Source organism: Chlorocebus sabaeus, chromosome 2 (assembly GCF_047675955.1).
Source record: "Chlorocebus sabaeus isolate Y175 chromosome 2, mChlSab1.0.hap1, whole genome shotgun sequence".
NCBI classification, from domain to species: domain Eukaryota; kingdom Metazoa; phylum Chordata; class Mammalia; order Primates; family Cercopithecidae; genus Chlorocebus; species Chlorocebus sabaeus.
Genome location: NC_132905.1, coordinates 64381264 through 64406519, shown reverse-complemented (window position 1 = coordinate 64406519; position 25256 = coordinate 64381264). Strand labels below are relative to the sequence as shown.

Here is a 25256-nt window from a genome sequence, read left to right as displayed (position 1 = left end):
ATAAATAGAACCAATAACAAAAACCACATGATTATCTCAATAAATGCATAAAAGGCCTTCAACAAAATTCAACACTCCTTCATGCTAAAAATTCTCAATAAACTAGGTTTTGATGGAATGTATCTCAAAGTAATAAGAGCTATTTATGACAAACTCACAGCCAATATCATACTGAATGGGCAAAAATTTGAAGCATTCCCTTTGAAAACCAGCACAAGGATGCCCTCTCTCACCACTCCTATTCAACATAGTATTGGAAGTTCTGGCCAGGGCAAGCAGGCAAGAGAAAGAAATAAAAAGTATTCAAATAGGAAAACAGAAAGTCAAATTGTCTCTGTTTGCAGATGACATGATTGTATATTTAGAAAACTCCATTGTGTCAGCCCAAAATCTCCATAAGCTGATAAGCAACTTCAGCAAAGTCTCAAGATACAAAATCAATGCGCAAAAATCACAAACATTTCCATACACCAATAATAGACAAACAGAGAGTGAAATTATGAGTGAACTCCCATTCACAATTGCTGCAAAGCAAATAAAATACCTAGGAATACAACTTACAGGGGATGTGAAGGACTTCTTCAAGGAGAACTACAAACAATTGTTCAAGGAAATAAGAAAGGACACAAATAAACGGAAAAACATTCCACGCTCATGGATAGGAAGAATCAATATTGTGAAAATGGTCATACTGCCCAAAGTAATTTACAAATTCAGTGCTATCCCCATGAAGCTACCATTGTCTTTCTTCACAGAATTGGAAAAAACTACTTTAAAGTTCCTATGGAACCAAAAAAGAGCCTGTGTAGCCAAGGCAATCCTAAGCAAAAAGAACAAAGCTGGAGGCATCATGCTACCTGACTTCAAACTATACGACAAGGCTATGGTAACCAAAACAGCATGGTACTCGCACCAAAACAGATATATAGACCAATGGAACAGAACAGAGGCCTCAGAAATAACACCACACATCAACAACCAACTGATATTTGACAAGCCTGACTAAACAACCAATGGGGAAAGGATTCCATATTTAATAAATGGTGTTGGGAAAACTGCCTAGCCATTTGCAGAAAACTGAAACTGGACCCCTTCCTTACACCTCATACAAAAATTAACTCAACATAGATTAAGGACTTAAACATAAGATGTAAAACCATAAAAATCCTAGAAGAAAACCTGGGCAGTACCACTCAGGATATAGGCATGGGCAAAGACTTCATGACTAAAACACCAAAAGGAATAGCAACAAAAGGCAAAATTGATAAATGGGACCTAATTTAACTAAAGAGCTTCCACACAGCAAAATAAACTCTCACCAGAGTGAACAGGCAACCTACAGAATGAGAGAAAGTTTTTGCAATATATCTATCTGACAAAGGGCTAGTGTTGAAAATCTACAAGGAACTTAAACAAATTGACAAGAAAAAAAACAACCCTATCAAAAAGTGGGTGAAGGATATGAACAGACACTCAAAAGAATACATTTATGGGGCCAACAAACATATGAAAAAACGCTCATCATCACTGGTCATTAGAGAAATGCAAATCAAAACCACAATGAGATACCGTCTCATGCCAGTTAGAATGGCGATCATTAAAAAGTCAGGAAACAACAGATGCTGGAGAGGATGTGGAGAAATAGGAACGCTTTTACACTGTTGGTGGGAGTGTAAATTAGTTCAACCATCATGGAAGACAGTGTGGCAATTCCTCAAGGATCTAGAACCAGAAATACCATTTGACCCAGCAATTTCATTACTGGGTATATACTCAAAAGACTATAAATCATTCTAGTCTAAAGACACATGCACATGTATGTTTATTGCAGCACTCTTCACAATAGCAAAGACTTGGAACCAACCCAAATGCCCATCAATGGTAGACTGGATAAAGAAAATGTGGCACATACACACCATGGAATATTATGCAGCAATAAAAAAGGATGAGTTCATGTCCTTTGCAGGGACGTGGATGAAGCTGGAAACCATCTCTCTCAGCAAACTAACACAAGAATAGAAAACCAAACACGGCATGTTCTCACTCATAGGTGGGAGTTGAACAATGAGAACACATGGGCACAGGGAAGGGAACATCACACACCAAGGCCTATCTGGGGGTGGGGCACCAGGGGAGGGATAGCATTTGGAGAAATACCTAATGTAGATGATGGGTTGATGGGTACAGCAAACCACCATGGCACGTTCTGCACATGTACCCCAGAACTTAAGTATTTTTTAAAAAAAGAAGAAAATCAAGTGATTCTGCTTTTGAAAATTCCTGCTAATGTTTTTCATGCAACATCTCTTTTGTGTGTAGCTCAGGGGTAGAACATTGCACCAGGATTTGCTCACGGGTCTCGTTTCTCTTCCTCCTCCCCCAGCAAATGACGACTGCTTGGAAACTTTTATACAGGAAGCGGTTGCCTTTGTGGCTGATAGATCTAAAGGTGAAGAGCTTCTGGCCAAAATGATTCAGCAGCAAACCACTCCCCTCCCTAGCACCACGCAGGCAGCCCCCAGCCCCGCCCCTGCCCCTGTCCCAGAGTGGTTTGCAGGGTGGGGTTCCATGCTATGGCCCCAGCACCCACCCCTGGTTTGAGACAGCCCACTGCCCCGTGCTACCCGAGAAGGCTCAGCACAGGCACCAACCACTGCCCAGCATTGCCCCGTGCTGCCTGAGAAGGATTGGCACGAGCACCAACCACTGCCCCCAACTGCCCCATGCTGCCTGAGAAGGCTCTGCACGGCCACCCCGGACTGCCCCGCACTGTCCCCACCCGGGCAGCCATGCGAGCGGCTGGAACTCTGCTGGCCTTCTGCTGCCTGGTTGTGAGCACCACTGGGGGCCTTTCCCCAGGTAAGTGGCGTTCTCCCCTGGCCGCTCCCTTGGGGTCTCTCCCTGAGATTGGCCGCTGGTGCCTTGGGTCTTCCCCAGGGCACTTTCCTGGCTTGGAATCCCCACAGGACCATGCGGTGGTGAGAGGTGCTGGGAGTGGTGAGAGGGGCAAGGGGCTCCATCTGGCTGCAGCCACCTTTGGGAGTAGCAGGCTACAGGGATGAAGGGTGTGGGGGCTGCCCCAGAAGGCTAGGGGCAAGGGAAACGTCTTCCATTCTCTGGTCTTCACAGAGGTCTGAGAAAGGTCTGAGCAAGGCAGATCTCCCGCAGCCCTTCTGCGGGACGGAGGCAACAGGGCAGCCACATGCCTGCGGTTAGCCTCTTCTATCTGATGGCTTGTCCTTCCTTCCTGCCGGCTGCTGTCCTGTGACTTGGCCCCAGGGACCCTAACGATCAGACTCTTTCACCCTTCCTGAAATCCACTCCCTGAGGGTCAGCACTCAGCGGGAGGGGGGACACGGAGGAAGCAGCCACTGCCTGTGCACTGGGAAACTGAGGCACGGTCAGGCTAAGAGATTTGCCCAAGTCACACAGCCAGGGACAACCTTCCCTCCCCCAAAGGGAACTGGCCCATGCCCTCCCTGGCACAGGAATCAGACCAGGATACTGATGGGAACTTGGGAGGCCCTCGCCTCACTTACCCAACCAGGAAGCTGGCATCAGAGGGTTGAGGTGACCCGCTCAAGTCACACGACCCCCACTCAGCAGATGGGGACAGAAGGGGGCTAGAGTCTGAACAAAGGGGCCCAGGTTGGGGGGTGTGCAGCAGGACCACTGACAAGAGGACGGCCCCAGAGCACCCAAGGGGTCCACGGAGGGTTCTCACCTCCTGCTGGTGAATCAAAGTACTGAGGACTCAGTGATGCTGGGGGACAGTGTTGAGCTCCCAGGCCTGGCCTAGGGTGGGTGTTGTGACTGAGCGCCCAAGAGGACAGGGCAGGCTGGAGGAGGGAGGCAGCTTCTGCTCTCATTGATGGGAACATGCCACCACGGGCTCTGGGTGGTGCTCAGTGAACATGGAGCTCACCCATGGCCGGCAGAAGGCTGGGGACAGCACACCCGCCCTGCCTCCCAGCTTGGGAGTCTTCTCAGCTGATGCGTGGAGCCTTCCACCCACTTCCCAGCCTCACAGGGGCCTCTCCTCCTGGTCCTGTCATGATGCAGCGCCGCCCGCCCACTGCCATCTTGTGCCCTGCCCCTTCGTGTCTCCAAGGTCCAAGAGGGAAGCGGGGAAGAGATGCACGTTCACCCAAGAGAAGTGGCTCCTTCTCACACCTCAGAAAAGGCTCTCCTGGAGGGGACATGGAGCCGGCTGTCCTAGTGTGTCATGGGATCTAATTAAACCTACTGACTGCTGAGGGGTTTCAGAGCTCTGCTCACCTCATGGAGCAGGCTAGGGATTTGTAGCAGAGAGGTGTGGGAGCTGACGTGCTGGGCAGCCGGCAAAGTCACTTTCCTGGGCTGTGTTCCTGGTCCCTCGCTGGTGTGTAATGCTGCACCAAGGCTTTCCCTCCGTTCCCAGTAGATCTGCTGTCGGCCACCAAACCCCAGATGGAAGCTCCAGAGCCCACGTTCACACACACGGAGTGGGCCCTCAGCCTCAGTCCTACCATCCGTGAAATGGGAAGATAACTGCACCCCGTGTCCGGTCTTGGGGAGGCTGAAAAGAGGTGGCTCGGGGAAGGCACAGGCATGGAGGCACACGGGGCGTGGGGTGCTCTCTGCCAGCCTCGGCCCCCTGCTCTGTCCAGTGCAGGACCTTCTGCCGCTGTGCTGGTGACAGCCCCCAACACCCTGCCCAGGTGCTGTGATCATTTCGGTGCTTCCAGCAAGGGCCTTCGGTCTTCGGCTGTACAGGGAGGGTGCTGGGAGGCCCCCAGTCTAGCAGCAAAAGAGATGGGAACCTGGGCCCCAGACACAAGCATGCATCCTGCCTCCACCCCACAACTCCTACAGCCCCCCCCCCCACTGCCTCCTCTGAGAATAAATTACAGAGCCTTCCTCATGACTGAGGGGGCTGGGGGGCAGGGGAAGCAACAGGGAACCCGAGGGTGGTGCCGTCTGAGCATCTGGCCTCTCTCCACGCCCAGGCACTGAACTGCACAGACAGCAGCGCCGAGTCCCTCAGGGCACCTTTCTTCCCTGAGGCTTTCAGAACCTAGGAAATTGCCACACTAGCTTCCGCCACCCTTTTGAAAAGGGCTGTTTCTTTCTCAATCTGATGGGCATCTCTTCTGGGAAGCTCTGCGAGGTGCCATGTCACCCTCTGCCCCCTCCACTCTAGCTGCAACGGTCCATCTGCCTGGACAGGGGCCCTGGGGTCAGGGAGCCATTTCGGCTTCCCTCTGCAAGGTGATGTCACTCCTTACTTCCTAGTAGCAGAGAGACCACCTGCAGCCCGGGGACCTCCTGCCTCCTGGGGAGCACTAAGGGCTGCCGCAGGCTGAGCCACCCTCTATGCGGCAAGATTTGTTTTTCCCAATGGGGGCATTCATTTTCCCTGAGACCCCTGCTGTGGCCATGTGCCTTTTGATGTATTTGATAATGATTACAGTATTGCACATCATTTATTGCCAAGTGCTTTGTGTATGTTGCCTCATATATTCTCACTGTCGTCAACATCCTCATTTTACAGGTGAGGACACGGAGGCTCAGAGAGGTTAGGCAGCTTGCCTGAGATCACACAGTCGGTGAGAGGCAGAGCTGGAATTCAAACTCCCGGTGTGTCCCAGTGGGTTAAGGTCGGGACTGATCCTGGGAGAGCTCAGTGTCCTGTCTGTGCCAGGGGCATGTGTGTGCCCTCAAAAGAAAGTCTCCACCATTAGCCATCACACAGAGACCCGAGAGTACAGTGGGCGGGTGTGGCCCCAAGGACCCGGGCTTTCTGAATTTTGATGGTGTCATGTGAGAGGGCTTGGGGTGACGGGGTGAACACCAGCACCCTTAAGCTGGACCTGTACCCCCCCAACACCCCAGTTCTCAGGCACAGCCATGCAGACCTTATGCTCTGGGTGATGGGGGCCAATGGGGCCCCTCCCAAAGGGTCTCCCCACCCAGCTCAGTACTGGCCCACGGAAAGGGCGCCCCCTCAGGTGACACAGGGAGGGACACCAGCAGGGACCATCTGCATCCAGCTCTCGGCACCCAGGTCCCCATCTCAGGGATAGTTTCACAAGCAGGGGCTTCCCAACCTCCTGGCCACACCTAGAACACTCCTGAAAGAGGGAGGCGGTGCGCAAGGCCAGCCCCTGCTGTGCCCACCCATTTTCCTACTAAAGGCAGGTGGGAAGGGTCTGCCTGGTGTCACCACAGCGATCCCTGTCCATGTTCTCTCTCTTCTCAGAATGGCTTAGTACCAGCTCTACCACCAGGCCAATGCCCCGAGGACAGGAACGTACCCTGCCCAGGGCATGCCCAGCAGCTGTCAGAAGCTGCAGCTCCCTGCTGCCTTGGGCAGAAGCCCTGGCAACTCCCCTGGCACGGCAGCTTCACATCTGCACCCCAGTGCACACTGGTCCTTGGGTGCCCCAATAGGTCTGCGCCCCATGCACACAGCCAGTCAATGTTCAGAAACACGGGGCTGCAGCACGAAAGCAGGATGATCACAGGGTCACAGGACAAGGAGATGGAGGAAACTCAAATCCATCTCCCCGAGGAGCCTGGGGCCCGGGTTTTTAAGGGTTCTGGAGTGGCGAAGTGTGGAGATCGATTGTTGGAAGGGGCAGTGTGATGTCACAGCACAGGGAGAGGAAGCAGCTGTGTTTTCGTGATGATTCCATTCCTCTGTGGGGGGGTTCCCAAACTGGTTGCTTGAATTGGGATCTGAAAAACATCTTGGGCCAGAGAGCAGCCTGATTCAAGCTTAATTATCTTTCTGTCCAGAACCTGGCATGCAATTCTTGCCAACGTGCGGGGACGGTTTCATTCGCCTTCCCATGACCATGTGTCCTGGGGCCTGCTCAGCACCTGGTATCATCAGGCCCTGCCCACCCCCGCCCCACCTCCAGCTTCTATGTCTGGAAGCTCCCTGCCTGTCTCAGGCACAGCCCACCTCCCCTCCCACCCTGCATTAGAAGCAGTGGTGCGCTGAGGTCAGGCTGCCCTGGCAGGCTCCTCCTGGTGCAGGCCTCGCACAAGGCAGGTAACCCCCACTCCCCTCGAGCAGGTCTGGTAGGCCCCAGGCATTGTTTCTCTACAGACGAATTTTATGTGCCTTTTGTTTCTTCTCACAAGCCTGATAGTCCGTGGGTTATTTCCGTTCATGTCACCCTGGCCATCACCACCGTCATCCTCTGCACCCAGCAGCAGCCTCCAGCGGGGTCTCCTCAACTCTTCCCAGCACGTAGCTCCCTCCTCCCCTAGGTCAGTTCAGCCACCTTCCAGCTGCTACCCCTATCCTGCCCCTCTGCTCACCCATTTTACCCTCAGGTTGGCGTCCTGTCCTGTCCCCTCCACTGCGGGCGGGGCCTGTCTCAGAGTCCACCCTGCATCTCCCTTAGCACCTGCCAAACAGTCCTTCTTGAATGAGGAAAAAGCGAGAGTGGTGTTCCGAATTAGTCACACCTGGGTTTAGCCCCACCCTGCACTCCAAGCTCTTGGTCTCCTCGCCTGCAGAATGGGCATGCAGCAGAAAAAACAGCATCGCGGGGCCCTCCAGACAGAGCAGGCGAGGAGGAGAGCACCCATTCTCCCACTGCCCACCTTCAGCGGCACAGAGCAAACCCAAGTCCCCTCCCTGGGGGCGGGGGGCGGGGGTCCTCTCCACAGTTCTTTGACTCTAGCAGAGGTTCTCAAATTCGCTCACCACCTGCTGGGCACCTGTTTTCTTCCCTGAAGATGCCTGGCCCCTCTGGGGTGTTAATTCTTAATGATCAACCTTTCCTTGTTAATTTCTCTTAACAAATCATCCTAAAAATAGGTTTGACTTTTAAACATTTTTAAATTAAAAATTGAGCTTTTAATATCTGTTTAGACAACTGTAAGACAGTGAAAGGTTTAACTTGAAGCCTACATTTTAGGAATCATGTAGTTAAATAAAAATATACCAATTTCAGTATTTTTCATAAGCTTTTTGTAACTTTAACACAACCTTTTAGGAACTAACGTCATGAGCTTGAAAGGGAAATTTATCTGAAGTTCAGTGTAACTGAGTTTCACTTCATTTTTAAAATTCTGTTAATCTCAAGCAAAATCAAATACATTTTATTTTTAAAAAAGTTAATAATGGTTAGCTTTAAGATACCAAGAATAATTATTTTTTGTTATGCTCCTCTGTATTTTTCAAATTTCCTACCAAAAATAGGTAAGTTTATAATCAGAAAAAGTCATAAAATATAGTTTTTACAAAGAAAAAAATGGACAGCCATATTAATTTAATGTGAGGAAAGAAAGCAAAATAATAATAAAAACACTAATCTCTGATAGCAAAAATACACTGAACACACACTACCCCTTCCACACACATGTCTCTTTCTTTCTCTGCTGTTCAGACGACAGTGATGAGCAGAAATCAAGCTAGTTTCCAGAACAGTTTTTTGTTGTAACTAAAAGCCACATTCAACTTCCTGTCATCAACAAGCGCAGAGACCAGAAGGAGCTGGCTTTGGCACTGGGGCCCCTCCTTCCTGATGGTAACACTGCAGGTCCCGAGGACCCCCCACTGCCAGCACCAGTGTCAGAGTCACCTGAGAGCCTGGGGAAATGCAGGTTCCAGGGCCTCCCCTAGATGGCCAAGCCCGGCCCCTGCTGCTCAGGAACAGAGCGGTTTCTATTCCATCTTCAGAGGCCTAGTGTTAAGCAAAGGCTGCAGCGGTTTCAGGGGGGATGTGTGTGACACTAATTACTGTCAAGGACAGTCCCAGGGCATGCCAGTGCAGGACACAGCTATCCAGCAGCACATAGGACCAGCACATGGCCAGCTTTCTCTATGGGGTGGGGCACCAGCACTGCGCTGCTTTCTTGGGATGGAAGGCCAGGCTTCCTTGGCTGCTAAAGCACGGAGCAGGCACAGTCATCCAAAGCCCAGCTATAAAGTTCACCTTCTGGCCCAGAACCAACCACGGGACAGCCACCTGCCAAGTGGCCTCCCTTCACAATGGACACTCTTTACCGGGATGGGGCAACATTCCCAAGGCCACAGAACTTCTAGTCCCACACCTTCTTTGCCCACTCCTGGCACTGCACCGCCTAGCCTGGGGGTGCCACATGGTGACCAGAAACCTCGGCATCCTGGCTGTCTACCCTTGGTGGGGTCTGGTGTGCACCCACAGACATCCAGGACCCAGGAAGGGCCTCTTGCAGACCTCAGGCAGCAGTGGGAATGGCCTCCTCTGGGGCCCTCACACTGAGTTGACAATGACGTCCTGGCAAGGCCTCCCTGCCATGCCCAGCTATGAAGCCTGTCCCCTCCCGTTCCCCAATCACCCTGCCCCCAGTGCCCTGGCACCCAGCTTTCCATCCAGACCATAGCAGGCTGCAGCCTCAGGCACAGACGCTAGGGGACAGACTGTGGGGGAAGCCCCCGGTGCTGCTTCCCCATCTTGTATCCAAATATAGGCCTCCTTGGTACAGGAAAGGCAGGCCTCCCTGACCCCAATGAAGCTTGTGGACACAGTGCACTGTCACCCACAGGAGTGAAAAAGACTGTCCCTGGAAGGTCAGGAGGCAGCGCAGGGGTATCAAGTGCTGCAGGCTGCCAGGAGGGGTGCCCTCCTAGGGGCTGGGCCTGAGGCTGAGAGCCAGGCAGGCAGAAGGCCTTGAGAAGAGGACGGCGCCATCTCCTTCCAGTGGGAGGCCCTACCTCCATCCACCGCCTAGAGGGTCAGGCGGGGCTGACTTTCCCTACCGTACTAAGGCTACATCCCGTACTTAGGTTCTTACCTGTGGGACATGTTCTGCTTTTATCACATATGTTGGAAATAACCCTGGGTTCTGAAAGGGGGGCACAGGTTCATTGCACCCCCGGCACCTGGTCCTCAGCTCAGAAAATGCAGCAACAAATACACTGCAGGTGTGTTGGTCGGGGGACAGGTGAGGGGGCAGGTGAGGTGGGAGAGGTGAGGGGGCAGGTGAGGGAGGAGGTGAGGGGACAGGTTGGGGGACAGGTGAGGGGGCAGGTGGGGAGCAAGTGAGGGAGGACAGGTGATGGGGGCAGGTTGGGGGGGCAGGTAAGAGACGACAAGTGAGGGGGCAGGTGGGGCATGTGTGGGGGCAGGTGAGGGAGCAGGTAAGAAAGAACATGTGAGGGAGGACAGGTGGGTGGACAGGTGAGGGGGGCAGGTGAGGAGGGACAGTTGAAGGGGGGCAGGTGACGGGGCAGGTGGGGGGGCAGGTGAAGGGTGGGTGGGGTGGGTAAGCGGGGACAGGTAACAGGGGCAGGTGAGGGCGGGGCTGGTGAAGGGGGAGCAGGTGAGGGGTGGGTGGGGCCAAGAGGCACACGCCAGTGGAGAACTGAGAACCACAGAGGCATGAGGTATGACACCTGGACTGAAGACCCCGCTAACATCAGTGTTCTTATCTGGTTCTTCGTCTCTTTCAGATACTTGTTCCCAGGACATTATCTCAGGTGTGAATCCAGGATTTCCTAAAACAATAAAGACCAACGACCCAGGAGTCCTCCAAGCAGCCAGACACAGTGTTGAGAAGTTCAACAACTGCACGAACGACAAGTTCTTGTTCAAGGAGTCCCGCATTACAAGGGCCCTAGTTCAGGTAACGGTCTGGGTTCTGGTCACATGTCACGAACAGCCCTAAGCAGCTGAGTTGCTACCATGCAACACCTAGGCGAGCAGGGCGGATGTAATGTGAAGTCGCTCCTGAGTGCAGAACTCTGGGCAGAAAGCAGATGCATAAGGGGTTGGAGTGGACAGCAGCAGCCGAGGCCAGCATCCCCCAGGGCAAGGCACAAAGGTTACACAAAGCACACGGCTCCCCGGCAGTTACCAGGCCCCTGGCCCAGAGCCCACTAGGCATGGGGTAAGAAGGCGCCAGGGCCCTAATGGGGCTCCTGGAGGTGGGCGCCAAGGCTGACGGGGGAGAAAGCCACTGTCCGAGGAGCTGTCCCTGCTGGGACCAGGGTCCCCATCTGGCCTCACCCCTCACGTGCCCTGCAGCCCAGAAGTGTCCTTGCCACTTTCCCCCTGGAGTGCTCACTCACATCCCAGAGTCCCAGAGCTCTGCCCAAGCCACTGCCCTTTCCCCGACTCATTTTTACTGTGCCTGCTCAGCACCCTCCCTCCTAGGGGACCCTCTGGGACACAGCCAGACCTTGCTCATCTGTGTCCTGAGAACACCCACTTGCTAATGTGGGACACAGGCTGTGGATGACACCCACCACCGCATGCTGGCGCCTGGAGGGAAGGGACAGAAGCAGCCCTGTCCAAGGCAGTCTTCACAGTGTTCATGGTTATGCTGGGTCACAGGTCGGGGTGATTTTTATAACCTAATTATTTCTGACAATTGCAAACTTGTGAAGGGCAGCATGCTTTCCTATGAGAAGCGCGCTACAGAAGGCAGTATGGCGTGTAGCCAGGGTCGTCACTCCACAGCCTGGCCTGAGTGACGCAGGCCCTCCCTCCTTCTCCGGGAGGCCAGCGGGATGCCCTGGGCCTGAGTCCTTGGGGTTCTCTGGGAGGGGGCTTGGAGGTTGTCCCTCTCCAGCTTGGCGATATTGGGGACAACGTAATTTCCCTAGAGCTGAGACTAAAACCTGAGGAATTTTTCTTCAACTCCTCCGAGACCACAAATGAGAAAGAACCAGGCGGCTGCCATATCCAAGTGGAGAAGGGCTGTCCGGAAACTCAAAACTTCCAACCCCAGGAATGGGGAGGGGAAGCCCACAGACCCCAGGCCTGACACAGAGGCCACAAGAAACAGCCATCATGGGGCTGGAGTGAGGGCTGCAGGGCGGGCTCAGCAGGGCATGCAGGAGACCTAGTGTGACATCCCTCCCGAGTGCAGAGCTCTGGGCAGAAAGGAGACACCTGTCTCAGGAAGGGGCAGAAACCCCAGCACGGGCAGGGAGGGGAGTGGGAGGGGTCTGCAGGCTCTGCCGTAAGCCGAAAGCATTGCCCCAAGACGCCGGCCCACTTCCCTTCTCCTGGGTGGGCACCTGCACCACTGTCTTGAGGCCCTGCTTGCTAGTGGAGGAGCCTGCCCTCCCTCCCCTGTGCCCACTAACCCAGTCCCTTTGCTGCCTACAGATAGTGAAAGGCCTGAAATACATGCTTGAGGTGGAAATTGGCAGAACTACCTGCAAGAAAAACCAGCACCCGCGTCTGGACAACTGTGACTTCCAAACCAACCAAACATTGAAGCGGGTAAAGCAGCAGGCCCTTCTCTCAGATGCGCCCTCTCTTCCCCAGCCCACTCCCTCCCAGGGCTGTGAAAAACACCCTGTCACCATTTCTCTAACACAGCACTCCAAACCTCACCCCTGAGGAAGCCAGGCCTTCCGAACTCCCGCATGACCAAGGATCCGGGAGAACAGGAGGTAGAGCCTGTGCCAGGAGCTCCTCAGACGACATCCTCCCGTCCTAGAGGCGGAGACACAGCTCGGGAAGAGCGTCCTGGGGTGCGGGTGGAAAGGGTTAGAGTAAGAAAAGCTTTCAAACAATCCAGAAATTATATATATATATATCATATACATGTATATGATATATACAATAGATATCATATATAGCATATCTCTGCAGAGAGAGCAAGAGAAAGGAAACATGGCAACATTCAGCAATTATAGAGGTGAAAAGCATATCTTCTTAAATCATTCAAGTTTTCTGTAGGTTTGAAATTTTTCAAAATGAAAACTAGGGGCAGGAGAAGAGCTCCTCTGTGAGGAGCACCCCTCCACGGGCAGAGGGCTCCCCACAGGGAAAGTCTGAGCTCTCAGGTGTGCCCTTCTGTTTCAGACTCTGAGCTGCTACTCTGAAGTCTGGGTCGTGCCCTGGCTCCAGCACTTCGAGGTGCCTGTTCTCCGTTGTCACTGACCCCCGCCTCTTCAGCAAGACCACAGCCATGACAAACACCAGGATGTGTGCTCCCTGTCCACTCCCACCCATCTCATGACTGGCCTCACAGACCCTCTCAGGCCTCTGACGAGTGAGCAGATGAAGTGTCGCTGGGTCTCTGCAGGGCAGCTGGAATGGGAGCATGGTAGAGCCTCCTAACAGATTAAATAGATCACATTTGCTTCTAAAATTAACTCCTGTTTCTGAGGCTGCACACCTAGATTCCGGGTCTGGGTGCAGGGGACTGAGTCAATGGAGGGAGTTGTGAAAGTAAGGGATGAGCCCCCGTGGCTACAGGCCCCCAGGAGAGCAGGGTACAGCTCTGGGTCTGAATCAGCGGCAGAGCTGTGGGCAGGGACCCCGTTGGCCACTGGGCACCTTGGCCTATTGTGATGAACACAGCTGGGAATCAAGATGAACAGCGAGCAGCAGACATGCTGGCCCTTTTAGGGGAGCATCGGGAGGTGAGGCAAGCCTTACCAGGGATCCCCTTTACCAAGGGTTCTGACAAGTTGAAATTACTTCCTCTGGGGGCCTGAGCAGCCTGAGCTGCTAGCTATAACCCTCCAAAAGCCAAAGCCCCAGAAGAGGTGAGCTGTCCACACCAGGAGCAGCAGGGCCACAGCTGTGCCTCCCTGAGGTTCAGGCCTCGCAGGGACTTGCCCTGCTGCCTGAGTGGGGGCAGAGCAGCAGACCACTCTCCAGAGCCCTCCAGAGAGGGCGCCCCACTGAAGATGACTATGCTGGGGGTGCAGGAGGAGGGAGAGGCCGCCGAGGGCTGGAGGGCACCAGGATTGGAAGAAGACTGGAAGAAGTGCCAGACTGGGCCACCTTTAGACCTGGGCACCCCAGAGGACTCTGCTGTGCAGCCAAGGTTTGAGTCAGTGCCCTGCCATCATCCATAGGTTGCGGGGGCACTGCACAGCCAGCCACTGTCACCCTTTCTCCCAGCTTCACCCACGCGTTCTCCAGTCACATCCCCAGGAGGCTGGCTCGGCTGTGCTAGCTGTGACTCTGGCAGTCACTAACCTAACCCTTCGGAGCCTCAGTTCCCATTGGTACAATGAGGCCATGTCTTCTGGAATCATTAAGAGTCAACATATGTGAACAACTTTCAGAACTACAGACCACTCTGCAAGTGTAAGCTGACGATAAAAATCTCAAACTGAGATCTCTGTCCTATGAAATGTAATAGCTGAATCTTGATGGAGTTTCTGTAAGGGATAACAGAGGCACACGACGAGTTACCCGATTAAGAGCATGTTAGTAATTCACGTTAGAACGAATCCCTTTTATGTTTACAGCAAAAGCATATCACAAATTTAAACCTAATAAGAAGACTCTATTTCACACCTCACCATGTCAAATTACCAGATAAAACACAGGAAATGACACTTGGAGACAGAAAATCAACAGCTAAGTCAAAATCAAGACTCCTTTGCTGAAAACTGTGAATAACAGTTTGCCAGCTTCTTTATATTTGTGAAAATTACGCACTGAAAGCAAAGCTCTCTGTTCTCAATTTGAAAAGGGAAGTCTACCTATAAGCCCAGTACATTTACATTGTTTGTATGACAGAATGATTAGGTATTATCTTACTTTCTTTGCATACTTGACATACAAGGTACATCATTTGTTACTAAAAGTATTTCTAATGACCACTAATTTTCTTTCCTACAGAGTCACATAAAAAATTTTGAGTTGTTCATCTGACACAATGTGGGTCACACCAACTAGACAGAATCCCATCTTTGCCTCTGTCCTACTGGTGCTGCCCCCAGGAGCCAGCCTCGAGAAGGGGGGACACACAATTAACCATCAGACCCCTGGCTCTCTTCCCCAACATGAGGCCTGGCCAGTGCTGGGAGAATTAACCATCAGACTCCCAACTCTCTTCCCCCAACATGAGGCCTGGCCAGTGCTGGGAGGAATTAACCATCAGACTCCCAGCTCTCTTCCCCCAACATGAGGCCTGGCCAGCGCTGGGAGGAATTAACCATCAGACTCCCAGCTCTCTTCCCCCAACATGAGGCCTGGCCAGCGCTGGGAGGAATTAACCATCAGACTCCCAACTCTCTTCCCCCAACATGAGGCCTGGCCAGCGCTGGGAGGAATTAACCATCAGACTCCCAGCTCTCTTCCCCCAACATGAGGCCTGACCAGTGCTGGGAGGAATTAACCATCAGACTCCTGACTCTCTTCCCCCAACATGAGGCCTGGCCAGTGCTGGGTGAATTAACCATCAGAATCCCAACTCCCTTCCCCCAACATGAGGCCTGGCCAGCGCTGGGAGGAATTAACCATCAGACTCCTGACTCTCTTCCCCCAACATGAGGCCTGGCCAGTGCTGGAATTAACCATCAGACTCCCAACTCTCTTCCCCCAACATGAGGCCTGACCAGTGCTGGGAGAATTAACCATCAGAATCCCAACTGTCTTCCCCCAACATGAGGTCTGACCAGCGCTGGGAGAATTAACCATCAGAATCCCAACTCTCTTCCCCCAACATGAGGCCTGGCTAGTGCTGGGAGAATTAACCATCAGAATCCCAACTCTCTTCCCCCAACAAGGCCTGGCCAGTGCTGGGAGGATTAACCATCAGACTCCCAACTCTCTTCCCCAACATGAGGTCTGGCCAGTGCTGGGAGGATTAACCATCAGACTCCCAACTCTCTTCCCCCAACATGAGGCCTGGCCAGTGCTGGGAGGATTAACCATCAGACTCCCAACTCTCTTCTCCCAACATGAGGGCTGGCCAGTCCAGGGAGAATTAACCATCAGACTCCCAACTCTCTTCCCCCAACATGAGGCCTGACCAGCGCTGGGGGAATTAACCATCAGACTCCCGACTCTCTTCCCCCAACATGAGGCCTGGCCACTGCTGGGGGAATTAACCATCAGACTCTTGACTCTCTTCCCCCAACACGGGGCCTGACCAGTACTGGGAGGAATTAACCACCAGACTCCCGGCTCTCTTCCCCAACAGGGCCTGGCCACCACTCAGGGGAGAGGAGGGCACAGGAGTCTAAGGCCAGCCAGTGCACACAGATGGTCCCGATGTTACCACAGTTATCAGTTCTCTGAATTTCTGTATCATTACATATTTATCTGATTTCTTTCTAACTTTTATTAGTATCCATTTAAAATACTGTCTCTGTGAAGTTATTCCAAACATTTTTTGGAGGCACAATCTCTATTACTCTCACAAATACCCAGGAAAGAAAGGAGATGTCAGCCCCATTTCGTAGGCTGGAAAACAGGAGAGAAGTGTAATATCAACTTACACCACAAGGAGTCAACGTCAAGAGCAGATGGCCTAAGGCTGCCTGCTCCCTCCCTGAAGACGGCTGCCTGAGAGAGGTCCCGCCGCTTCCTTCCTGAGCTAGTTGGATGGACTACTTGGCCTTAAAACATCATCCTCACCAAGACAATCCTTACATCAACACCTGATGGAATTAAACTTCAGTACTGTTAATTAAAGTAGAGAAGAAACTCCCAGGCCACACCATCAAAAAAGGTTAATCAGCAGAAGTCAATTTATTATTATTTATTATCAAAATCATGACCAGTGTGTAGACATACTTGTGAAAATATACAGCAACTTGGGGCTTATAACACATGAGCAAAGATGACATTAACATGTGCACTGTTCACATCTTGGGGTCTAGAGGTCAACAACAAAGGTCACAGACAGGACGTTACTAAACAGACCCCTGCAGTAGGTCCCTAATTGCAGAAGCATCCAATTCCAGCATGGTCAGTGCAGAGATATTCACAGAAAGAAACCCAGCAAAGTCCTCTCTGAGCCGCTAGTCAACATGCTTTTCCTACACACTATGGAGAGCCCACGTCCCACACAACCCTTGAGAACACAGTTCCAAGTCTTGGCTTACATAGCTCTCACTGCTGGCCTCAACACCCTTGGGCCATGCTCCCTCTGCTCTTCCATTCCCACCCCAATAAAGGTATGACCGCACGTTAAAGAATAGTAAAGAAGGACTCTGAGGCCGCAGGACAGGGCCACAGCAGCAAACTTCCTGGGCAGTGTGTTACTGCTCCACCCACCTGAGCCCTGTTCCAAGTGCAAGGAGCTTCCCAAGTCCTAGAGAATGATTGTACTTAGAAAACTTTGTTTGTTTGTTTGTTTAAGAGAAAATTGCTTCACATGAATTTATCTTCCCGGTGGCAGATATGTTATGCTTCCCTCTAAACAGAAAGATGAGCCCAGATGGTGCCCGGGCATCCTCAAGGGATGAAGCAGCCATGCCCACCATCCCTCAGGGACTGACAAGTACATGTGGACACTTGAACCATGACTGTGTCCACAGCTCCTCCTGGACCAGGCCTGGTGCCTTAGTGTGAAGACTCCTGGCTTACATGGCAGGGGCAGCTATCTGGGAGGGCTAAACAGCCTGGAGGCTGAGTCTGCAGAGGAAGGGGGACCTGAAAGAGCCCAGGTACAGGTGCCCGTCGTGCTCGTGTACCTCACTGACGTAGGCAGCCACCAGCCCGTCGGGATCATGCAGGCTTCTCCGGAAGGCACCGCTGTCGCTGAGTTCTAGGACGAGGCTGTACCGCGGCACAAACTTCATCACCGTCTCCTGACTAAAGAGCTAGAGGGAAGCACAGTGCAGGGAGAGTTCACTATCTGGCCAAGAATGCTGTGCACAGATCAACCACGCCGCCCCCACCATCCAGGAAGGGTCTGACTCCTTTCCAAGACAGGGCAGCCCCACAGGGCAGTGCCCCACAGGACAGCTAACCCAGCTCCCACTCCCAGCCCCAGGGGCCCCAAAGCAGACCCCACCCCACCCCTGTCCCTGTGAAGATCAGGCCAAAGAGGCTCCCCAGCACAAGGACAGCAACATGAGCACATCTCTGGACGGCCTGGCTGATCTCAGAGAGACACATCACATCCAAGGCGGTCACAGCACTGGAGCCAAGGCTCAGAATGACCTCCACCCACCAGACAACAACCAGCACAGCTTCCCTGGAATACACAAGTCTTCTGTTTAGGTTTAAAACATTTCAAATAGGCAAGGTGCAAACGATGGAGATTTGAGAGCAGCTCATGTTCAAAAAAAGGCGAGCAGATCCACAGACCACACAACATGGCTTCCAAAAGAGACAGCAAAATCCCATTGCTTTCATCAAAGCGGGGTGTGTAGATCCTGAAGGATGCCTCCAGGGACGGAGGCAAAAGAGCTTAGACCTAGACTGTGGTCACATGGGACTGTTGAAGAGTTTTAAGCAGAGAACAGATGGCGAGAGGCATGATTTCTGGCAGAGCAGAAGGACACCTGGTCGGAAATTATGACAAAGCACTCCTCTGCCTAAGACCAAGGAATGGAAATTAACAGACAGATTTCTAGCATTTAATACAAGCGGAAATACCCAAACAAGTGTCCAACGAATAATGTCTCCCAGTCACTGGAAATGTTCAAGCAGACAGACAAGTTGACTAGACGCTAGGTTCAACAGCGATAGATCAACTGCATTACAGCTCAAAAAACTCCCAAGGCTTCCCACTACCCACGAAATGCCACCTCCTGCTGTTCGGCCATGGATCCTTCCCGCTCTCCTCTCTTCTTCTTCTTCCTAAGAGATCTCATCTTCTCTTACTATTACAACTGGTCACTTTCCCAGAAATCTCTCAAATTGCCATCTCCATTTCCAACACCAGTGCTGTCTCTCACCGTCTGGGACCCATGTCTGCCTGGACTTTCTAATAGCACTTCAAGTTCGACAGCCTCCCCAGCTCCGGAGACAGGGCCAGGACCCCAGCCCTCCCTTGATCCCGGTCTCTCTGTGCCCTACAAGCCCAGCCACCAGTCTTGCCATCTGTTGTGTGTGTCCCTGGCCTGGGCCTTGCCCTGCCACCTCTCCCCAGTCACTGGGACAGCTTCCACACAGGCTCCCACAGCCAGTTGAGACCTGCTGCAAGCTGTTCTCCTTTCAGTAGCTGCAGTTCTCTTTAAAAACATTCTTTGTACTACATCACTCCCCTCCTAAACAACTCCATCAGGAGCATGGGGCTGAGCAGGGTACACGTGTGCAGGGGATGGCAGACCATGGTGACCCAGACCAGCCCACTCTGCTTGGGTAAGGAGGTGTCCCTTCAAGGCGGTGGCCTGGCACAGGCTGTCAGGGCCCACACGGGGTGAGGAGGTATCCCCACAGTGAGGCACAGATCAGGCTGTGACAGCCCATGCAAGTGAAGAGGTGTACTCCCAGGGACAGCGTGGTACAGGGATCACAGCCCTTGAGGGGAAAGGCAGCCTCCAGTACACGGTCAGGGAGGAAGGGGACAGCCCAGCATGGGGTGCTACAGCCCTGGATGGGGCCATGTGACAGGGCACAGCAGCTACAGATTGGTCACACACAGAGAAAATGGTTGAACAGGTAAACCTAGGGAGGACAATGGGATCCAGGTTTCTCACTGTTAGAGAGGTACAAATAGGGGGAGAAATAAGGGGAGAAAACTTGGATCAGTCGGTGGTGTTGTCATGGTTTTCAATTTACAGATGACAGATGCAGGCATAAGCATGAGCGGTGTGTGTGTGATGTCTACGCATGCAGGCATGTGTGAGTACGTATCATGTGCTTGTACTCCCAGCGCTGTCCCTTGGGGACCTGGGAGCAGCGACACCCAAGGCGCGAGTACACTTAGCACCCAGATCTCCTCCACAGGCAACCAGGGCTCCTGGGAGAAATGGCCAATTGCAGAGCTGGAGCAGGGACAATATGAGAGGAACCTGGAACGACTTATGTGCTGGAAAGTGAGGAGCTAGCCCAAGACAACAGGACATGCCCAAAGGCCCAGAAGCCACACTGAAGGGGCTCCTCCTGGCCACAGATGGGTAATTTGAATATCATTATCAATGATGACTGTAACATAATCACCATTAAGAACATGGGAAACCATAAGATGGCACTGATGATCACTTACAGAAACTATCTCTCTGCGAGCGACTCAGTAATTAAACACGAAAGAACCACGTCAAGGTGGAGACACCTGGCATTCCTCGCCTGAATCAGGTGGCCAAAGTTGCCCCACCCCAACAGAGCAAACTGATACTGTGCCCTCATGACAGCCTCATCAAGATGAGCATAGCTTCACGGCTGTACCACTACTGCCAGCGATACGAGACCAGAATCTCAACATGAAAAACCCTACTGGAGGGACATTCTGGGACACAGCTGACCTGTACACTTCCAAAGGATCAAGGCCAAAACTTCAAACAAAAATGGGCTGAATATGCCCAGACTGAAGGAGATGAAACAGAGCTGACAGCTAAACACCACTTCTGATCCTGGGTTGGATCCTTTGTTATAAAGGACAACAGCGGGACAACTGGCAAAATCTGAATGGGGCCTGCAGACCAGACAGTCACAGGGGAGCTGTGGGCATCTCCTGGTTTCGACCGGTGGTAATGAGGAGAATGTGCCAAACACACGCTCAGGCATCTGCAATGAGTGAGAGGACATCAGGCCAGCAGCTAACTCGAAAACAGTGCTGGGAAAAAAAATCCCTTGTACCCTCTGTTTCCACAGCTTTGATACTGTCTCAAAATTAAAAAAAAAAAAAAAAAAAAAAAAAAATCAGGCTGGGCATGGTGACTCCCGGTTGTAATCCCAGCACTTTGGGAGGCCGAGGTGGGTGGATTACTCAAGGTCAGGCATTCGAGACCAGCCTGGCCAACACGGTGAAAACTCGTCTATACTAAAAATATAAAAATTAGCCGAGCGTAGTGGTGCATGCCTGTAGTCTCAGCTACTCAGGAGGCTGAGGCAGGAGAATCACTTGAGCCCAGGAGGCAGAGACTGCTGTGAGCCGAGATTGTGCCACTACACACCAGCCTGAGTGACAGAGCGAGACTCTGTCTCAAAAACAAAAAACAAAAAAATCTTCAATGACTTGGATTACATTTTGAATAAAACTGAACCTTCTTTCCAAGTCCATGGGGCTGTGGTTCTCCCTCTCACCCCTCCTCACCCAGCTGCAGGAAGATTCCGTGTTCCCTCATGCTTGCAGTCCCCTCCCTAACCATGCCCTCAATCAACCGTACGTCCTCACGCCTACATGTGCCAGGCACTGTTGCAGATGTGGAGGATGACAAATGAACTACGCAGAAAAACACCTGCTCTGATGGTATGCATATTCTATTCAGGGGAAGAGACACAAACAACCACCACTAACACTACCCTAAGCTAAGAGCGCTATGTGCGGATTCTCACTAAACGTTCCCAGCACCTGATGAGGTGCTATTATTCTTTCCACTTTACAGACAGAGTACCTGAGGCAGAGAGTCCAAGTCTCTGGCCCAAGGTCCCACAGCTGGTCTGGCAGCCTCCAAAACCCCTGTGCTAGCCCACCTGCTATTCTGCCTCCCCCTAGGTGCCAGCAGGAACAGATGATATCTCTGGAGCCAATAAGGCAAAGAGAAGGACAGATTTCTCAACAGATTAGGACTTCTCACACAGCAACCCACAGAACTCACATCACTGAAGACCGTGAGCCAGTCTGAGAATGTGCACGCAGCCCCCAGGAGGGGTCCAGGCACACAGCCCAGCAGTAGGACTCAGCAACTGCTGCCTGTCAGCCCCAGGACCGTAAGCTAGTATTTCCATATCAGTTCAAATATTCAGTATCAACTTCAAATACCTATTCAGCCTGTGAAATGGAGCTTGCTGGAAAAGCAGATCTCTATATTACACAAGCGCCCATGTCAGCAAGTGACCCCTCCACAGTGTAAACGTGCTGAGTTATGATGTGGGGTGCTGTGGGGTGCTTCATGGAAGCCACTGGGAAAACGGTAAGCTTTAAAGGCTGGGTTGAAGGGGCTGTTGGGTTGAAGGGGCTGTTGTGTTGAAGGGGCTGTTGTGTTGAAGGGGCTATGGCTGGCCATTGGTGGGGGTGGGTGACTTTTTTTTTTTAAAGGGAAAGATTTGGGTGTGGTAGGAGGTCAAAGGGCAGAACTCCATAGAGAAGGGTGCCTGGCAGTGAGGCTGCAAGAAGGCAGCAGACAGCAGGCGCGACGGCAGCTGTAGTGACTGGGTTACAGGGGTGGCCACACCTGCAGGGAGGGGAGGAAGGGGCACCTTCCGACTCTTTCCCTGAGGAGGCAGAGAGGAGGGCGGAGAGCAGAGAAGGCCTGGCACAGCCATGGCAGATGGAGGAGCGAGACTGACAGGCAGGCGGATGCCCAGAGCCATGATGGTGAGGGTGGCAATCAAAACACGCAGAAACAGGGAAACCAGAAGAACCAAAGGGTCCAAATGTTTAAATCTGCATTTCAGGATGAAGAATAAAATGTGTTTCTAAGTGTCATTCAGAGCCAAATACTACAAGCAGAATTAGATTTTTAAGCTATAAGGGTCAAAAAAACATGATTCCATTCACTTCCATTTTCTTTCTTGGAGTAACAGTTTTTATAGTTACCTTAAAAATCATCCTTTTGATCCAGGGTCTCTCAGATAAGAAATCCAGCATGGAAAACCCAGGGTTAGGGCGGATGGTTGACATGCCGACCCAGTACCCCCCAAAGCTGCTGGGCCGGATGTTGTCTGGAAATCCAGGCATGTTCTCCACAAACAGATCAGCCCCGCCCTTCATCAGGCCAGAAACATAGACTCTGAAAAATTCACCCAAGCAGACAGTGAGCCATAGCCCCTCAATTTAAGATAAAAATTTTAGCCAAGCACCAAACTGGTCTTGGTCCAACTATATATATGGAAAGTGCTCTAACTATGTCCATCATGAACAAAGGCACAGCTGCTGAGAAGAAACCTTTGTGCACAGGGCCCAGCATGAATAGAGGGGAAGCAAGTCGGGGGATGACCAAGGCCCTGCCAGCAGGGGAATGGGGCCCGGGCTGCACCAGCTGGCCTTAAGACACTCCCAGACTACGACTCGCAATGGGAGAAAGAAAAGTGCACCCTTGAATTTTCTTTAACATGCCATGCAGAAGGTGCACTGCTGCCTCTGATTTCTGTCGATCCCATTTCCATGCCCACTCTACCCCGCCATGATGCGCTCTGGCCAGCAACTGACGGCTCAGCTAATCCCACACACACCTTCGTATCCTGGCCATGGTCGTTTCTGCCACCAGGACAAAGTCTTCTGCAGGAGACAGCTGGACTCCATTCGGGAACCGCAGCTGGTCCAGTAAAACTTTTACTTCCCTGGTCACAGTATCGTACTCCAGCAGGCTGTGGAACACCAAAAGCAGAGGGTTATGCCGGGGGAATCCCTGGCTCCCACTCTGGGCCTTCAGGGCATGGGCCTGCAGAAGGTGACTCCACCTCAACCTGAAACAACAGGCCCTGGGTCCCCTGCTCAAACTTGATTCAAGGCTGGCCCCTGGGGGCCCTTCCCCATCCAGAGCGGATCCAGTGTCCCCTCCAGAGAATCCCAAGTTCTCTTGCTGACCTGGGAGCCGGACAGGAGTCTCCCCCAGAGAGGCAACTCAAAGCCCCGGCCTGCCTCCAGGGTTTCTCCTGACTGCCTAGACTTGCACCCTCAGACGGACTGGCCTGTTTTATTTCCCCAGAGAAAACGAAAGCACCTTGTTTCATTCTGTGACATCCATCACCTGCCTCCAGAAGCCACTAAGGTCCTGTACTAGAAGCTGAAATATGATGCTGGAAACACTCCCTTGGTCCCTAGAAGTAACAGGCTCTGCTGAAGCAGCTGGCCTGGCTGGTGAACTCAACAAATGGGAGACCTGGAGCAAGGCCTCACCGCCCGTCATCTGTGCCCTCCATCACCAGAAGCAGGTAGTCTCGTCTTTGCCATTTGCTGCTAGAATCAGTGAAATAAATCTTCCTCCCATCCTGAGTGACCGTAAGATCATTCACAAAGGACATTTTCTTCCCCTCAATGGGTGTCTCGGAGGACAGCAGCAGTTTTACTTCACCTGAAGTTTAAAAAGAAAGAAAAAGATTGACTTGAACTAGGAACTTTCTTTTCAATAATTTCAAAATATTAACCAGCCTGATTTAAAAAGAAAAACTGAAACTTCTCCATGTCATATGTCAGAAGATTCATTCCTTCTTATAGTAAAAACAGTATTAGGTATTAAATGATTTTTTTTTAGACTAACTTCATTAAAGGCAGAATCTTTTCTATAAAGATGAGGAATTCTTTCTTCTAGGTAATTGACCTAGAAGGTCAACTGACTTGATAACATATATTGCAAGTGTTAGGCAGGCTGTAGTTCTATTTGAGAAAAATATGACATAGTCTACTCATCTGCTTTTAGAAAAAAAAAAGCAGTAGTATAAGTTCTGAAAAATAATAGAAAGAACATGGACTGAGTGCTAAGCACTCTTGAGGTGTGACCGCCTTTAAACCTTCACAACAATCCCACGGGCAGGGCTACTATGACCCCAATTTGATGAGGAAGCTGCGCACAGAGCAGTCAAGGGACCTGCAGTCACAGCTGGTGGCCAGCAGAGTGGAGCAGCCCCAAGCAGCTGGGCTGCAGGGCCTACATTCGGGCCCCCATGCACTGCACAAGACAATAGACTCCTTCCCAGCAGGAACCTCCACTGAGACACACAGCACATATTACAGTCTGGTCAAGGGGACTCATGAGCAGTCAGGGGAAAGAAGAGGAGGAACTACAAGAGAAAACAGAAAGGCAGAGACAAAGGGGAGGGCCACAGAGAAGAAAAAGAGAGAAAACAAATAGACAAGATGCAGAGAGACACACAGAAAAATCAAGACAGAAAGAGGTCTAACTTCCTCACAGTAAGACCTTTTGAGACCCTGTGGCTAAAATATAAATGCTTGGAGGAAATTAGGGTATGGACCAAATGCAATCATGGGTAGGGAGTTTTCTGGTGTTTAAAACTAGCTGACTTTTGCAGGCGATGCTTTCAGTACTGTTCAGTGAATAAGAAATATCAGAGTCTTTAGCAGACTGTTGTTAACAAATCCTATTAAGTCTATACATACATATACTGTTTAAAAGATCTAAAATCATCATAGAAGGAAACAATACATTATCACATACATTTCCAGGGATTTACTTCAAATAGTCCCTTGTATGCATCAGCCACAAAGAGAGTCCCATTGGGCCCTGCACGGATACCCAGGGGTCTCCCACACACAGGCTCATCATCTCGGGTTTCTAGAAAAACAAACAGACGGGGATTGGTAGCTGGTCCCAGATTCTACCTGTGCTGTCCTCAGTATCCAAGTATCTCATCCATCCTTTCCCATACAACACGCTGTACAAGACTATGAGCTCTCACACATGAGCAGGCATCTGACTCAGCCAGGGGGGTTGATAACCACAGATGTCTGGGCATCATTAAGAGTTTCCGGTTCAGGAGGTCTGGGGTGGG

The 25256-nt window shown here is 51.7% G+C and overlaps 2 protein-coding genes across 2 annotated transcripts; one reads left to right on the top strand and one right to left on the bottom strand.

Moving 5' to 3' along the window:
* Nucleotides 1-2614: 2614 nt before the first annotated feature.
* On the top strand, nucleotides 2615-13092 carry CST7 (cystatin F). The gene is made up of 4 exons (XM_073009098.1): nucleotides 2615-2859; nucleotides 10436-10608; nucleotides 12099-12215; nucleotides 12804-13092. Exons 1-4 carry the CDS (start codon nucleotides 2724-2726, stop codon nucleotides 12879-12881), a joined length of 504 nt encoding a protein of 167 aa, XP_072865199.1. The 5' UTR covers nucleotides 2615-2723; the 3' UTR covers nucleotides 12882-13092.
* Nucleotides 13093-16434: 3342 nt separating this feature from the next.
* Nucleotides 16435-23847, bottom strand: APMAP (adipocyte plasma membrane associated protein). The gene is made up of 4 exons (XM_037994001.2): nucleotides 23647-23847; nucleotides 22980-23114; nucleotides 22345-22537; nucleotides 16435-17515 (listed from the first exon to the last, which is right to left on the bottom strand). Exons 1-4 carry the CDS (start codon nucleotides 23769-23771, stop codon nucleotides 17306-17308), a joined length of 663 nt encoding a protein of 220 aa, XP_037849929.2. The 5' UTR covers nucleotides 23772-23847; the 3' UTR covers nucleotides 16435-17305.
* Nucleotides 23848-25256: the final 1409 nt, after the last annotated feature.